The 15,210-nt window shown below is 42.1% G+C and overlaps 1 protein-coding gene and 1 long non-coding RNA gene across 10 annotated transcripts; one reads left to right on the top strand and one right to left on the bottom strand.

Moving 5' to 3' along the window:
* Positions 1 to 5,888: 5,888 nt before the first annotated feature.
* On the top strand, positions 5,889 to 15,075 carry LOC112902296 (putative receptor-like protein kinase At4g00960). Of its 9 annotated transcripts, none has more exons than XM_025971305.1 (7): positions 5,889 to 6,416; positions 6,674 to 6,836; positions 6,926 to 7,190; positions 7,374 to 7,608; positions 7,702 to 7,852; positions 7,959 to 8,150; positions 14,648 to 15,075. In XM_025971305.1, the coding sequence occupies exons 2-6, from the start codon at positions 6,708 to 6,710 to the stop codon at positions 8,148 to 8,150; spliced, it is 972 nt and encodes a 323-aa protein (XP_025827090.1). In that variant the 5' UTR covers positions 5,889 to 6,416; positions 6,674 to 6,707; the 3' UTR covers positions 14,648 to 15,075. The 9 variants fall into 9 exon arrangements, with proteins under 9 accessions (XP_025827090.1, XP_025827086.1, XP_025827083.1 ...); XM_025971301.1 differs by lacking the exon at positions 14,648 to 15,075 and adding an exon at positions 12,206 to 12,607 and having other exon boundaries at positions 5,890 to 6,416; XM_025971298.1 differs by lacking the exon at positions 14,648 to 15,075 and adding an exon at positions 12,090 to 12,607 and having other exon boundaries at positions 5,890 to 6,416.
* On the bottom strand, positions 10,307 to 12,723 carry LOC112902297. Its single transcript, XR_003230556.1, has 3 exons — positions 12,588 to 12,723; positions 12,131 to 12,352; positions 10,307 to 10,696 (listed from the first exon to the last, which is right to left on the bottom strand). It is a non-coding gene; the product is annotated as an uncharacterized LOC112902297 (long non-coding RNA).
* Positions 15,076 to 15,210: the final 135 nt, after the last annotated feature.

Genomic DNA, 15,210 nt, shown 5'->3' with positions numbered 1-15,210 from the left:
CAAGAGGAAGAGAGAGTAATTGAAGAAATTGTGAATCCTACGCCACCTCCACCGCCACCACCGCTACCACCATCGGCTCCACCAACTTATGACGTGAGTCGTCTTCCAAATGATCCAGGTGAAAGACAACCCATTGCAAGTTTCCATGCTAATGATCATGATGCAATTCGAAGAGCATATATTCTTAGAGGTCCATTTCAGCCATATGCACATGAGTTCCCAAAAAGGTGGATTGGAGATAGAGAACGTCATTTCAATTTTGTGTGGTTTCACAATTTTTCTTGGGTTGAATATAGTGTCAAGAAAGATGCTGTGTTTTTCTTTGTATGCTACTTGTTCAAAAACAAAGAAAGTAAGGGAAAGGGAACTGATGCATTTACTGTGAAAGGTTGGAAAAATTGGAATATAGGAGAGAATACACTTTTGAAACATGCACGTTCTAAGGCACATAAGGCAGCCCAAGAGAAATACTTTGGTTTTCTGAATCCTGATGCAGCAATTGATGATAAAATTGAGAAGTGGAGTGATGAGGATCGTTATCTGTATAAGAAAAGGCTGACTTATTCACTTCGATGTTTGAAGTTTCTTTTGCATCAAGGATTAGCATTCCGTGGACATGATGAAAGTGCAGAGTCTAGCAATAGAGGTAACTTCATTGAACTTTTAAAATTTGTTGCTACACATAGTGAAGAGGTGAATAAGTATGTTCTAAACAATGCTCCAAGTAATTGCACTTTGACTAGCCCAATGATACAAAAGCAGATTATTCAATGTTGTGCCATAGAAACTAGAAAGAAAATAATTGGAGAACTTGGTGAAGAACCCTTTGCAATTTTAGTAGATGAGTGTAGTAACATATCGCATAAAGAACAACTAGCTCTTTGCTTGCGTTATGTTGATGCTTCGGGAAGGCCATGTGAGCACTTTCTTGGAGTTGTTCATATAGATGATACTACCTCTTTGTCACTTAAAGATGCAATTGAAGCTTTACTTGTTAGTCATGGCTTGACTTTGACACGAATTCGTGGTCAAGGTTATGATGGGGCTAGCAACATGAGAGGAGATATTAAAGGGCTGAAAACATTGATTATGCAAGAGTCACCTTCTGCTTATTATATCCATTGCTTTGCACATCAACTCCAACTAGTTCTTGTTGCTGTTGCCAAGGGAAATAATGACTGTGTTTGGTTTTTTGATCAAGTGTCTCTCTTGCTGAATATTGTTGGAGTCTCTTGTAAGCGTCACGGCATGCTTCGAGATGCTAGGATTGAGAATCTCATGAGAGCACTTGATTGTGGTGAACTTGAAACTGGAAGTGGATTAAATCAAGAGATGGGGTTGGCTAGGCCCGGTGACACTCGGTGGAGCTCTCATTACAAAGCTGTATACAACATCATTGCTATGTATCCTATAATCCGTGAAGTTCTTTTCACTCTTGGAGAGGATACTACTGTTAGAGCTGATTGGACAAAGATACATACCATGCTTGGTGCATTTGAGTCATTTGACTTTGTTTTTTGTTTACACTTAATGTTTACTATTCTTGGATACACAAATGATTTGTCAGAGTGTTTGCAAAGAAGGGAGCAAGATATTCTTAATGCAATCACACTTGTTAAAGCGGCAAAGAAAAGAATGGAACACTTAAGGAATCATGGTTGGGATCAATTTCTTGATAGGGTCATTTTATTTTGCAACAAGCATGGTGTCCAAGTTCCTGCTATGGAGGGTAATTATGTGCCTTTTGGAAGATCTGTTCGATTTGTTCATGACCAAAATAATGATGACCACTTTAGAAGAGCAATATATATTGGGGTCATTGATCAAATTAGCATAGAGCTTGCTAGTCGGTTTGATGAAGTTAATATGGAGTTGCTTTCTTGTATGGCAGCCTTTGATCCTTCCAACTCATTTGCTTCATTTGATGCATAGAAGGTACGTAGACTAGCTGAGTTCTATCCTAATGACATATCAAGCACTGACTTGCTAAAACTGGACTTCCAACTTGACAATTTTATTGATGTACTAAGAGAAGATGATGACTTCAAAGACCTACACAATCTTGTTGATCTCTCAGTTAAGCTTGTTGAAAAAAAAGACATAAGGTGTATGATGTTGTGTACTTGCTTCTCAAATTGGTATTGCTTTTACCGGTGGCAACAGCAAGTGTTGAAAGGGCATTCTCTGCATTGACTTTTGTGAAATCTAAATTGAGAAACAAGATGGGTGATAGTCTTTTGGATGATTATCTTGTCACATACATTGAGAAGGACTTTTTCTTTGAAGTGGATGAAGAAGACATAATTCAAACTTTCATGGACTTGAGGAAGCGTAGGCCAAATAAGAAGACATAGTCTTTTGGTATGTGTAAGCTTGTTTATGCATCTTTCGCACTTTCCTAGACCATATTTTATTCTAATGTATGCAACTTTCGCACGTATTGTTGAATGCAAGACTTTATATGCTATTTACCGAATTTTTACCGAATTATTTACAAAACTATATATGCATTCTACTGAATTGCATATGAAAATTTTATTCCGGCATACTCTATACAAAAATCCTGGCTCCGCCACTGGTAGGAGCCGCTGTAGAAGCATATGCTGCTGTGACCTACATTTCAAGTCCTATGGTGAATTCGGACCTCGAGTTGCAACCTATGACCGGTCAGCAATGGGTTGACCTGAATTTGAGGAATGCCGGGAGGTGCCACGACAACTTTCGTATGTCTCCTGACGCATTCCTCCAGTTGCATGACACCTTAGTTACTTACCACATGCTTCGTTCTACACAAGAGGTCGAATCTATAGAGTCTCTTGCTACGTTCGTATGGGCTTGTGCATCACAACAAGCGTGTAGACAAATCAAGGACAGATTTGAGCGGTCTTTGGACACCATTTGTAGGAAGATGAGTGAGGTGGCAGATGTCATGTTCTCCTTTGCAGAGACGATTATTGCTCCAAAGGACCCCACCCACAAAAAAAGTAAATCATAGGCTAAATTGATTTGCATCATTTTTGATGGGTGCATAGGGGTTTTAGATGGGACTCACGTACCAGTACAAATCAGTCCTGAGTCCTGCAAAGACTTCATAAATCGAAAGGGGTATACAACTTCAATGTGTTAGGCATAGTGGACATGGACATAAGGTTCACATTTGTAGGGGCGGGGAGGGCAGGGTCAAGTCATGACATGTCAGTATCGAGGGATTGTATGGAGTTCCCCAATTACCCACACCCACCACCAGGTATACTAATTCTTTATTTACATTCAATATGCAAATGTGGAAATAGAGTTCTCACTAACGGTGGATATGATTTTTGGTGTACAAGAAGGTACTATCTAGTGGACTCAAGATATGCAGTTCATAATGTTCAAAAAGGCGTTAGGAGCTCTCTAGGCAATGACCCACCGCCTAGAGCCTAGGCGTTTCAAGGCGTTTTTCTAGGTGTTAGTACATACACACATATCATATATATCTTGCCGTACACATACATATATCTCTAAAAGAAAAAAGAAAAATAAAACTAAGAAGCCAATGGGCCTAACTTTGGAGAAAAGCCCATTAAAATAGCCCAACAGCCTCCCTCTTATCCACTCACCCTGGATCTAATCTACCATCTCCGCTTCCTCCTCCGCCCGCCCGCCCGCCCATCTCCTCTTCGTCCTCCTCGGCCCGCCTACCCGTCTCCCCTGCCTCCTCCTCCACCCACTTGCCTGCCCCTGCTTCCTCTTCCTCCTCCAACCACCCGCCCGCCCGCCGCCGCCTCCTCTTCCTCCTCCTCCGCCGTCCGCCCCTGCCTCCTCCGCTGCCCGCCCCTGCCTTATCCCCGGGTCGCCGAATCTGCACGTAGGGACACCGGGTCGCCATCGAGGGCCCGCCTACACCCCAAGGCGCCACGTTACCCCTCTTCCCCGCCGGCCCCGACAAGCTAGCGTCGCTTAGGGGTCCGCCTATGCCCTAGGCCAGGCGGGACCCCCTCACTTAGCGTATAGTCACGCCTAGGCGGCCACCTAGCATCGCCTTTTTGAACATTGGCTGTTTAGACTAGATATTTGGGGCCGTATCGCAGTGAAAGGTACCATCTTCAATAATTCATCCGCAAAGGGGCTGAAACTGTGCAGGAGAAGTTTAACTACAACCATTCGAGTCTTTGCAATGTTGTGGAATGAGCATTTGGCGTGCTGAAGTCGAGGTGGCACATTTTGCGTGGGGTACCATACTATACTATGCGAGGGAGAAGCAGACCAAGGTTGTTATTGCTTGCTTTGCGCTCCACAATTTTTTGTTGGAGCGTAGACTTGCAAGAACTGAACATGAGAACATGGTTCGAGATGCGGACTACGAAGTGTCCACATGGGTGGCAACAAATGCTTCTAAGGATATGTCAGATGTGGGAAATTCGATAGCAGCTGGAATCAGCTTGATGTAGTGCAAAGGTATGAGCAATTTTGGATGGAGTGTTGTAGAAGTTCAAGTATATGTCGGTTGCCTATGCAACATGGGTGCGTGCAGGTGGTGAAAGGTAACTTTTGTGCCATTAGCTATTGGGAGTCTACAGTGGTAGGAAAAAGGATGCAGGATGTTGCATATCTTTAATGTTGTATGACTAATTAGTATTGAGGAATTGTTGTCTCATTGGTCTTGTAAGGTCCTCTATATTATAATGAACTGATGTTTGGCAAATTCGATGCATATTGATATTATGGTGTATTAATTTGATTGACTCTTGGATTCAAATATTTGAATTACTGGATCTGTTCCCGCCAAAAATTAAAATTGCATTGGTGCTTCCCGCCACAAGCAGCTTTGCTGCCAGCTGCCCGCTGGCTGATGCTGCCGATCGGCTGCTGACTGACCTGCAGCCGTAGCTGCAGTCCAGCCATCCACACTGAAGCTGAACGACTTACATGTTCGTCGCGTAAATTTGCCCCACCTAAAATTCTGAACATCTCCGCCACTGCTCACTAGTATTCCAATATAATTGTGTTATGGACGATGGGCGATGTGTTTGGTTTTGGTGGAATTAGGAGTCAAATTCAGGTTTGCTGGATGCTACTCAGGTGCTCTAACCACTAGATTAAATGCTCTTTCACCATAAGCAGATAATGGATACATACGGTCCAAATTATTTATCTTTTCCGAGGTATCTAGTTGATTAAGCCAACCCGTTAAATAGATCTCATGCAGGGACTAGGTACCAGGGATATGAATCATATCGTGGTACAAGTTTCTATCTCATTTTTCTATATTTTACTGAGGCAAGTTCGGATTGAGTACGAGATGCGAGAGGTCAAATACGAGACTGGGAGAATACGGTTTAAGAGGAGGAGAGAGGACGACAGTCTCATACGCTAAAATTATGGACCGTGATACCACTTTCGTATCGTTGTACATATTATTTTTCCATGCAACTCATAATATTTTTTTCATAAATTACAGACTACGAGGCAGTAAAAAAGATAACTAATTGCAAAGATTATCTATTAAGTTATTTTAAAATTACACGTCAATATACGAGACTTAGGACTTTTTGGGAGGGATAATTTTGCTCCTAGACACTCTACCATATCGATTTTTGCCACAGGATATTACTCAATATTGTCTTTGCTGCTGGACGTTTTTTAAGTATGCATCTTTGCCAATGGACACCGCAATAATTATAATATTCATTTTGAGAAAAATAGAGGAAGAAAAATTTTTAAATAGCCAAATTAGCTCTTGTCCATAACGAAACCCGTGTGGCCCCCCCCCCCCCCCCCCCCCAAAAAAAGCGGCCGCTCCGTTGTACATCCCCTTACCGTGATCCAGATGTTTTTGCTTTTTCCAAAATTCCCAGTTTTATCCCCGTTCAGGATATCCCGTTTATGCTGCTGCTTCCGTGGTCCTCTCCTGCTCGCGGCGGAGCCTGCCCTTCCCTTGCAGTGCACGCGCCAGGCGGCTCCCGGCTCCCCAATATGCCTGCGCGCACCGGGCAAGCGCCGACCCGGCGGCAGGAGGAGCCTGCACCAAAGGCGGCGCGAGCCTGTGTGGCCGGCGGCGAGAGCTCAGGCGAGCAGGCTGCCGCGGGCCGCGGATGGGGGCGATTGGAGCCGGTGCGAGCCAGGCGGGACGGAGGAGCTGCGGGCCGCGGATGGGGACAGGAGCAGGGTAGTACTACTTGCCCTGCATCACCAAAGCGCGTGACCACATCGGCGCTCATTGTCATTGGGCATCTTAGGCCTGGGTCAAGTCAACTTCTCTTTGTTTACGCGTTTGGTTCTCTGCCTCTCTCTCTCTCTCTCTCTCTCTCTCTCTCTCTCTCTCTCTGCTTCTTTATAGCAATAATGGAGGCACCCATCTCAGAACCTCAACCTCCATTCGGTTAGTGCTCCTTCGAGTGTTCTTCCCTTCAGCCAGTATCCTTCAAGTGCAGGTTAGTGCTCCTAATTTAGGATCTGGTTATTTTTAAAATATTTTTTCTTACTACAATCGTGCTTGTGCATATTCAGTGTTGCGCCTGTGATTTAATTTGTTTATGTGCATTCAATTAATTTCCCCTTTTTTCACCCAGTTCAAAAATTTCCCCTTTTCAACTCATGAATCGAAAAGGACAGAAGTATGGTTGTTAAGCAAATTTTTTTCTTGCTTGTTTGGGTACATTATTAAATTAGATGCCTTGATTCGTAGCAGCTCAGATCCATAGACCTCAAGAGGGCCATCAGAAATGGCGAGCCAGCAGAGTCTTGCGAGTACATTACCTAAAGACCTACCGGCGACCTTTATGAAGGAAATTACCAATGATTTCTCTCCTGACCAAGAACTTGGCCGATCTATTTTTGGAACAGTTTATAAGGTGCGACTGACCCCTAACATTTAAACATCAAATTGTTCCATACAAATCTGTTGTACGATCACTGATGATCCATGGAGGAGGTTAAACAGGGGGTTCTTCCAGAAGGGGGCGGCATGATTGCTGTGAAGAGGCTTACTGAAAATGTAGCAGTGCCACTTGGCATATCATTTACAACTGAGGTTACAAACCTTATGGCACTTCAGCACGACAATATAGTAGAGCTGGTTCACTACTGCCATGAAGCGCAGAAGAAAGTGGTTCAGAATAATGGAAGATATGTGATTGTAGATGTGACTGAAAGCTGCCTTTGTTACAAATATCTACCCAAGGGAAGTCTTGACAAGTATATTTATGGTATGCAATACACTATCATACTTGAGGGATATGAACAATTGTCAAAATAGTAATTATGATTCTTATTTCCAGTATTCATTTATTGCCAATAATGTAAGCAACATACACTTTCGGACACTCCTATCTTAGAATACTTATAATTCACTAGTACTTTGTTTACTTCTTATTCCTTGACTCCTTCAGCAGACACTACGTCAATAATCTGGGACACACGATTTGAAATAATTAAGGGGATCTGCCAGGGTTTACATTTCCTTCACAGGGATTTGGTTAGTGGGCCCCTTGTTCATATGAATCTCGCGCCTAACTCAATATGGTTGGATGATAACTGGGTGCCAAAGATTGCTGATTTTGGCCTCTCGAGGCTCTTTGGCAAAGAGCAGACCCGGATGTACACGGTCAACGTTAAGGGATACAAGTAAGGCGAAACTAACTGTGGAATACATAGACATAATTTTTTCTTCTATTTATTATAGAGTAAATGCCATTTATTCTTTAATAACTCTTGCAGTGGGTACATAGCTCCGGAATATCTTTACAGAGGTGAAATCTCCACCATGTCAGACATATATAGTTTAGGCATGGTTATTCTTGAGATCACGACCGGAGAGAAGAACTGTGCAGTTTCTCAAGACAGATCTGCAAGACTGTTTGTCGACAATGTAAGATAGCATTACTTAATGACTTCAATTTTGAAACATCTGTTTTATGATATTTCCATGCATTTATTTGATACATTCTCACTAAGGATTAAATCCAACCCTGCAGGTACATCAAAATTGGAAGACAGATGAGCAAATAATATACAAGTACCCATCACTAGATCCAAATGGTCTCCAGCAAGTAAGAGCATGCATTGTAATTGGGCTAAAGTGTGTGGAGGCTGATCGGAACAGGAGGCCTTCCATAATGGATATTGTTAATAAGCTCAATGGGAAACGCGTACCGGTTTTTGAGTAGGTATGTACACTTAGGACATCGTCACATTGATGATCTCTCTTCAGATCATCTAGTTTCATTATGATGCGTTATGTATTAAGTAAGGTTTCCTTTTTTTTGCTGCAAAGGCTGACAACTAAAGCAAATAGTATTTCTTGGATTATTACACTTAACATAATCAAATAAGTTGTGGTTTCAATGTTTCTTTCACCTGCAATGGCACTTCCCAAACTAGATTCTGTTAAAGCCAAAGGTTCAATTGCAACAGAACTATCAGTACATATCATAACTAACTTTGTCTTAAATAGCTTAATATCAGTAGAATCATAGGTTTATGATATTTTCCTGTGGTGCTAATTTAACATTCTATACGAATTTTTAGGCCTCTTCCCAGCATGCATGAAACATAGTCTTTCCAAGTGAAACCTGCTCTATGACCTGTTGATGACAATGACATGAAGTCTCTTCAGAACTAAGATGCCTTTTAAAATTTATCTCTTCCTTGCAACAATGCGACACCGTATTATTGAAGCACTTTTCTCACTGTTGATCTCATTTTAAAGCAGAATTTTTGTTATTCATTCACTGCACGAAAAAGATTTGCATTTTTTTTCTGGACAGCATATCATACCTTTGTGACTGGAAATTGTTGCAGTATTCCAAATTGAATCTGGACATGCAAGATCAGATTAAATGAAACAACCCCAATTGCTCGGCTTTCTCTTTGCACGTTCCCATCTGTCCTCTCTTCCCTCCCCAGCCCTCTGATCAATCCCCAGTATCGATCGACGGTAGCCGCAGGTGTTGGGTTTCGAGGGGATAGCCATTATACATCGCACGAATTGTACTAGATTGCCTGTATGAATTCTACAAAGTTCTGCAGTGATGCGACGAGTGCTTCTAGGGTGCACTCACCGTTTCTGTACGTTGGATGCTCCTTGGATGGTTGAGATTCAGCGGCTGCTCAAGTCTGCTATTTTTTTTTTGAAAAGCACAAGTCTGCAAAAGTTGCAGCAGTCGCTGGGAGTCAACTCAACAAGTCTGCAAAAGTTGCAGCAGATCCTGGAGGGCCGCTAGGAGGCTCCCTTGTTTCTTCTACTAGTGGTGCAGTGTTGGTGTAGGCATGTGAATTGTTTCGCTTTCGTTCTTAACAAATCGCCGGTGGATGAGGTCGCACCGGCGAAGATGGTAATGTGAGACTTGCTGAGAATAATCCGGCACGGAGATTTCGGCGTTGATCGGGCCATTTCAGGTCTAAGTGTTGGAATTTCGGGTTGTGTTTGGTTGGGTTTTTGTACCTGTTTTTACTTTTGCAAAAGCTAAAAGCCAACCAAAGAGCTTAAACGCCCTACTTACTTTCGTCCAACTTTCGTCCAAAAGCAGTTTTCACCTTAGTACAAATGCAAAATCAGCTCCCCTGCTTTCAGTTGGGATGCGTTGCGTCCAAACTTGGCTTGGCTGATGACCTGACGTGTTCTCTGTTCAGACTTTTTTTCTGGTTGTTTTTTCAGATCCTTTTTAATTTGTAGCCCAGAACTAATTTCTTTTTTGGAGCACAGTATATAGAGTATAGTAAATAATGTACAGCTCCGAATACCCGCTCATTCACAGCCCGGTACGGTATGGACAGTACAGCGCATGATTGAATGCATTGGCTCCCCGCTGTCCATCATACAGCTATCAAGTATCAACAACAGTAGAAAACTACGTGTGTACGTATTTATAACCAGCTAGCCCGTAAGCCCAAGGAGTACGGAGAGCTCACGGTCACGAGGCTACTCATGAGTGGCAACTAACCTGACTTCCAAAGAAAGAAATGGCGGTCGACGAGCACGAGAGAGAGAAACGAAAAGGAGGCATGCATGCATGTCCATGTGTTGCGATCATGCTCGCCCCTCGTCGTCCCATGCACGCGCACGCGTAGATCACTAGAACATTTAGCGCGCAACCTATCATTAACCTATATCTATACAACAAATTAGTTTCATTAAAGTCACTACTAAATATTACTATAGTACAATTTTTTAGTGCTGAAAATTAAATGTTGCTACATTATTTGATAAATCTCGGTCAAATTTGAAGCTGGACTTATGGAAAACATTAAACAACTCGCATTTTGAAATAGAGGAAGTCAATATGTATATAAATAATACTTCTTTTCAAAAACGGTAACGGGAGAATCAGAATTGCTGCGTATGATATATTAGAAGGTGCATATATCGTGCAATCAAAACGATATCTGTTGTTCAAGCTTGCACTTGGTAATAAGCATTATGTCAATGTAGCTATGGCCTCCTGAGCACCTTCATGATAACTTAAATTGCAAACCTTTCAGGAGAGACAACAGAAATCAGATTGAACTTGGACTATGAAAAGAGTACTTTTTATCCCTATCTCTAGCCACTGCCAAGACAATATGGTAGCCAAGGATGTCCTGATAGGAAAGCCTCCAGAGCTTTGAATGAACTCAATAATCTTAGATGAGGTGTTGCACACAGGTGCAAATCTAGTAGTGTTTGAATAGATCTCCATTGTTCTTCACAGAGCTTGTTGTGCTCCAGATCATGCTGCACACAGAAAGAGTGTGTTTCAACACATGCTCAAGTACTCAAATAAAGCTATATGCATTCACATATATATTTGAAAAAAATATAGGCTTGAGAGCTCCACAAAATAAATTATTGCCATAGTCTGGAACAATATCATAAAACATGGGGATTTTGCTTCAGAAAATGTTTAGTCATAGTTAAAAAAAGGGAGAAAAAGAACTGAAACATAGATTGCATATGATCTTCCCTTGTGCTCTCTACTTGTTATCTACTGGAGTTATGTTGATATTCATGTTAACCCTTAGTTCTGGATGTATGCTCTGCAGTGGAACCAGAAAAAAAATATCATGGCTAATGCATGTCTTATTCTACAATACTTCTGATTGTTGAGGCTCTCTACAGTGAAAAAACATTGATAATGATATTGCAGCGAAAAAGTATGTATTAGCTGCTGCAGAATTAATTAGTATCATTTAAATAAAACTGAGCTTTTGCATCACTATGTATATTTTTCATGGAAACAACAACATTTGGTCCTAACTCTATTGAAGTTTCTAGCCAACAGCATTGATCATATTATAAATGCCACGAATTTGCCACTGCCATCAACAACAATTTCAAATTAGTATATTCTGTTTGGTTACAGACACATCATTGTCTCCACCTGAGCAAATAAGCACCAAAGCAGTAATAGTCATGTGTAGGCAGCAAAGAAATATGTTGTGGAGTAATGTATGCTAGTGTGAAACTCACCATCTAAACTCTAATTTTGCACTTAAGAAAAGTCAAATACTGTGAATTGGCAAAGACAGGACATAACAGAACAAACTCTTAAAATTCAATCGTTATCTCCATCTGCAACCATTGCAATAATCCTAGTGTCATTTTGACATAAACCTTCATTTTAAATTAGTATCAGTAGATAGTCACCAATAGATTTAGATTCTTTTTCAGATAATGATCAAGGACCAGGCATTTTGGTGGTTACCTCTTATGTTGCCGCAGCATCACAGAGGCATGCATAAACTCATGATAACTTAAGAAGGGCATGTGAACATCAACCATTGAAGTTGCAACTGTAATCCTTGAGAACATGAAATTCTAGCAGCACTTTTTCAAGGAGCAGGACTGACATTTAGATTGCCATGTAGTAGTATCTTTTACTGAACATAGAAGTTTCAAAATTTGAAATATGATATTCTCTTTATTTTAAATCGACTCAATCTTTATGTAGGAAATGGATTATCATGTTGCATTGAGTTCGTTAAAAAAATATCATATTGCATCGAGCAGTTAGAGAACAAAATATGAAATTCTGTGCACAAAAGGCTGCATCTTTAATCCTAAAAAATGTGAAGGAAAAATTGCATGTTTAGATTGGAGAGCTATCTGATTAGGTTAACAATCTCAGATCTGAGGAAGAAAAGGAAACTCAGGGAGGAGTAAACCTACTCTGCTTGATTCCATGCAAGATGTTGGAAGTCGCCATTTTGACAGCAGTGTCTGCTTCCACAATTCTGCTTTCAGGTTGCCTCCTCATCTAACAAAGCTTTATGGTACAGAGGTTCTTTCAACAGGAGGTGGTATTCTGAAATTCCACAATGGCGCCAGCGTACTGCTTCCATGAGTCTGCTTCTAGACCACCTACAAAGCGTCTTGCTGGAAGGTAGTATTCTAAAATTACATAGAGCATGGAAGGTGAAGAACTTTGTTAAAGAACTTCAGTTCTTTTAGCTTGCTGTTATTCCTGCGGAAGGAGGACTCTTTTTTTTCTTTGTTCTACCTACTGTATTTTAATTTCTTTGGACTCTATTACTGAACTCTGAACCTGAGTAGCCCAAGCACAACTGATAGATATGGGACTGTACAAAATCAGCGAGCAAAATTGAAAGGAAAAAAAAATGCATACCTTGTGCCAATTTCATCAAACACATTGGGGGCATCAGTCATGGAAGCATCAATGCCAGCAACAGGGAGTACACGGGAGAGTGTCGGTGGATTGCAGTTGCAGAGGCATTTGCAGTGGAAGAATTGAAGAAAGGCTACTGCTGTTTATTTGAGTTAGATGGACGAGGGATCCTACTGCTAGATATTGGGTTAAGAATTTGGGATGCAAATCAATTGGAGCAAAGGACGCTTGAGTTGGTGTTGCTTCGGTGGGGAAAAAAGAGAGCAAAAGACGCTAGAGTTGTGCAAGCTGTCGATCTGCTGCTGCTGCTAGGCATCTAGTGGGAAGGGGAGAGCTACCTGGTGGAGCACTACTACTACGCCTAGGCCTCCTCCAACCTCCCGGAGCCATGGGCAGGAGCAGAGGCGGTCGGGGCACAGTGCCTGTGGGAATAGGCATCCACTGCTCACCAAGGGAAGGGGCTGCTCGCCAAGGAGATGATAGGGAGGCCCGGAGGAGCGACAGCGGCGCCCGTGCCGGAGTGGAGGCAGCGAGCTGGGAGGCGCGCGCAGCAGCGATGTGCGACGGCGGCGGCGGCGGCGGCGAGGAGAGGAGAGAAGAATGAGGGAGGGCATTGCGTTAGGTCTGCAGTTGGGACCGCGGGTTAATTTAAATAAAATCGGAGGGCTTTTCTGCAAAGTAGCCAGAGAACAACTGGCAGAGCGGGAGGCGCCGAGCGCTCTCGTACGGGGAGGAGGCAGCTGCCGGAAGCCACCAGATCACGCGCAGTCAGGTGCGGAGTTGGTGCATGGTAGGTGTTCGACGGAAGTACCCAGTGGAGGGAATGTGATTTGTTTGTTTCGTTGCACGTCTGCGTGCCAGCCTCTGTGCCTCTGCTGCTTCAGAGCATTTTTCACCTTGCCTGCACGGTTGATCCGTGCCACTGCTAGAATGCCACCATGGCCGCTGCTCTGTCTGCTACTCTTGCGTTTGGATTTATTACTTCCTCTTTAATTAAGAATCAAATCCAAAATCTTGCACTTGTTAAATAGTTTTTCTTCGGCAGGTAACCGTCTGGCCTCTGTTAATTTTATGGGAACAATGTCCCGTGTGGCAACACGTATACAGTTTGTTCTTTGAGTAAAATTCACTAGCGGTTCTCAAACTTGTATTGCGGTGCCAGTTAGGTCCCTAAACTCCTAAAGTGCACATCTAGGTTTCTAGACTTGGTAAGTGTGTTATTTGAGGTCCAAATTACCCTATTCAACAAGTAATTACATACATGACTCTCTAGTATGCAACTTGAGATGTGCACATGCTCAATTACGTATTTAGATTTATTGTTGATATCATGTATACTACTTCCTCCGAATGTAGGTCGTTTTGATATTTTTCTTGGTTCATACATTTTGCTATGCACCTAGACATACATTATATCTAGATATATAGTAAATACTGTAAATCTAAAAAAGCCAAAAGACCTACATTTTGCAAAGGACGGAGTATATGTCAAGGTGCTTTGTTTGTGTGCCACGTAGACAAATTTATGCTAATTAGGATGTTTTGGATCTTGAGTGGCGCACTTAATAAGTTTAGAGATTTAAATATGCATTTTAAAACTTCACGGATCTAGATGATACTATGAGATAAGTTTAAAGATCCTGGTGTATTTTATTCTTATTCTTTCAACACGTATGCATAGTGTGTCCTATTGATAACACTAAACACTGATACTTACTAGAAAAACTTACGGTTTTACCCCTAGCGGGTGGAGTTGTATGCTTAATGTAAGGTGGTTTTGGTCATTTGCCAGACATCTATATAGAGAGAGATGGCTGGTTGTGGAGACAAGCATATTGGAAGACTCGTTTATGTGTGTGAGATGTTAGGTTAGTGTTTGAGATAGGAAGAGATTAGAGGCTTTTTGATCTGTACGTTTTACCATTCTAGTTTAGATTTTGTCTAGGAGTGGCCAGTAAACGGATCTTGTTGAGATAATTCAAAGATCAATTTCATTCCAAGTTGTTCCCTATCTTTGAATTTGAATTTTATGAATTTCTGAATTTTCGGAGCTATTTTAGGGATTCTTCATTTGTTGCATTCTGTCACGCTCGAGACACCGGAGGCAACCGGGCTGCGCCGAAGCAGTCGGGCCGCTCAGCCAAATTCCAAGTACACCGGCGACGAGTGGGCGTGAGCGGCGTGCGAGTGCGCCAGCTGTGGCCTTAAGGGCGAGAGAGGAGGGAGGAGAGGAAGGAACATTCTGTAACAAACTTTTTTCTACCGAGAACAAGCTGTTCTCGTGACTCTACCTGCTCCTCTGCTTCCCATTCTCTCTCTCTCTCTGATTCTTGCTTCCTCCCAAATTAGCTTCCGCTACCTCTAATACCCTAACACCACCATTCCTAGCGGGGACAAAGCTAGGGGGCTGGGTGCGCCACTTCACAAGTATGTGTACTTTCCATGGATCATATTATCCAGCTAAACAAGAGCACCAGTGTTTTTAATAGTTCTAACATAAAGTAGAGGAAAAATCGTTTACCAAACAGTAATAATGTATATATTGTAGTATAGTGAATGAAGGATAGAACACAGTTTAATGAGCAAAATTTGGTCAGACTTAGCCAAAAGAAAATATTGAATG

The sequence above is a fragment of the Panicum hallii genome, chromosome 8 (assembly GCF_002211085.1).
Source record: "Panicum hallii strain FIL2 chromosome 8, PHallii_v3.1, whole genome shotgun sequence".
In the NCBI taxonomy this organism is placed as follows: Eukaryota; Viridiplantae; Streptophyta; class Magnoliopsida; order Poales; family Poaceae; genus Panicum; species Panicum hallii.
This window is presented reverse-complemented; position numbering and strand designations above follow the sequence as displayed.

What these genes read in the sequence shown, in the direction of transcription:
- LOC112902296 (XM_025971305.1), top strand. Translation starts at nt 6,708, where the DNA reads ATGGCGAGCCAGCAGAGTCTTGCGAGTACATTACCTAAAGACCTACCG. An exon ending in TCTTGACAAGTATATTTATG is followed by an intron (nt 7,191 to 7,373) that starts GTATGCAATACA and finishes TGACTCCTTCAG; the next exon opens with CAGACACTACGTCAATAATC. An exon ending in GTCAACGTTAAGGGATACAA is followed by an intron (nt 7,609 to 7,701) that starts GTAAGGCGAAAC and finishes TAACTCTTGCAG; the next exon opens with TGGGTACATAGCTCCGGAAT.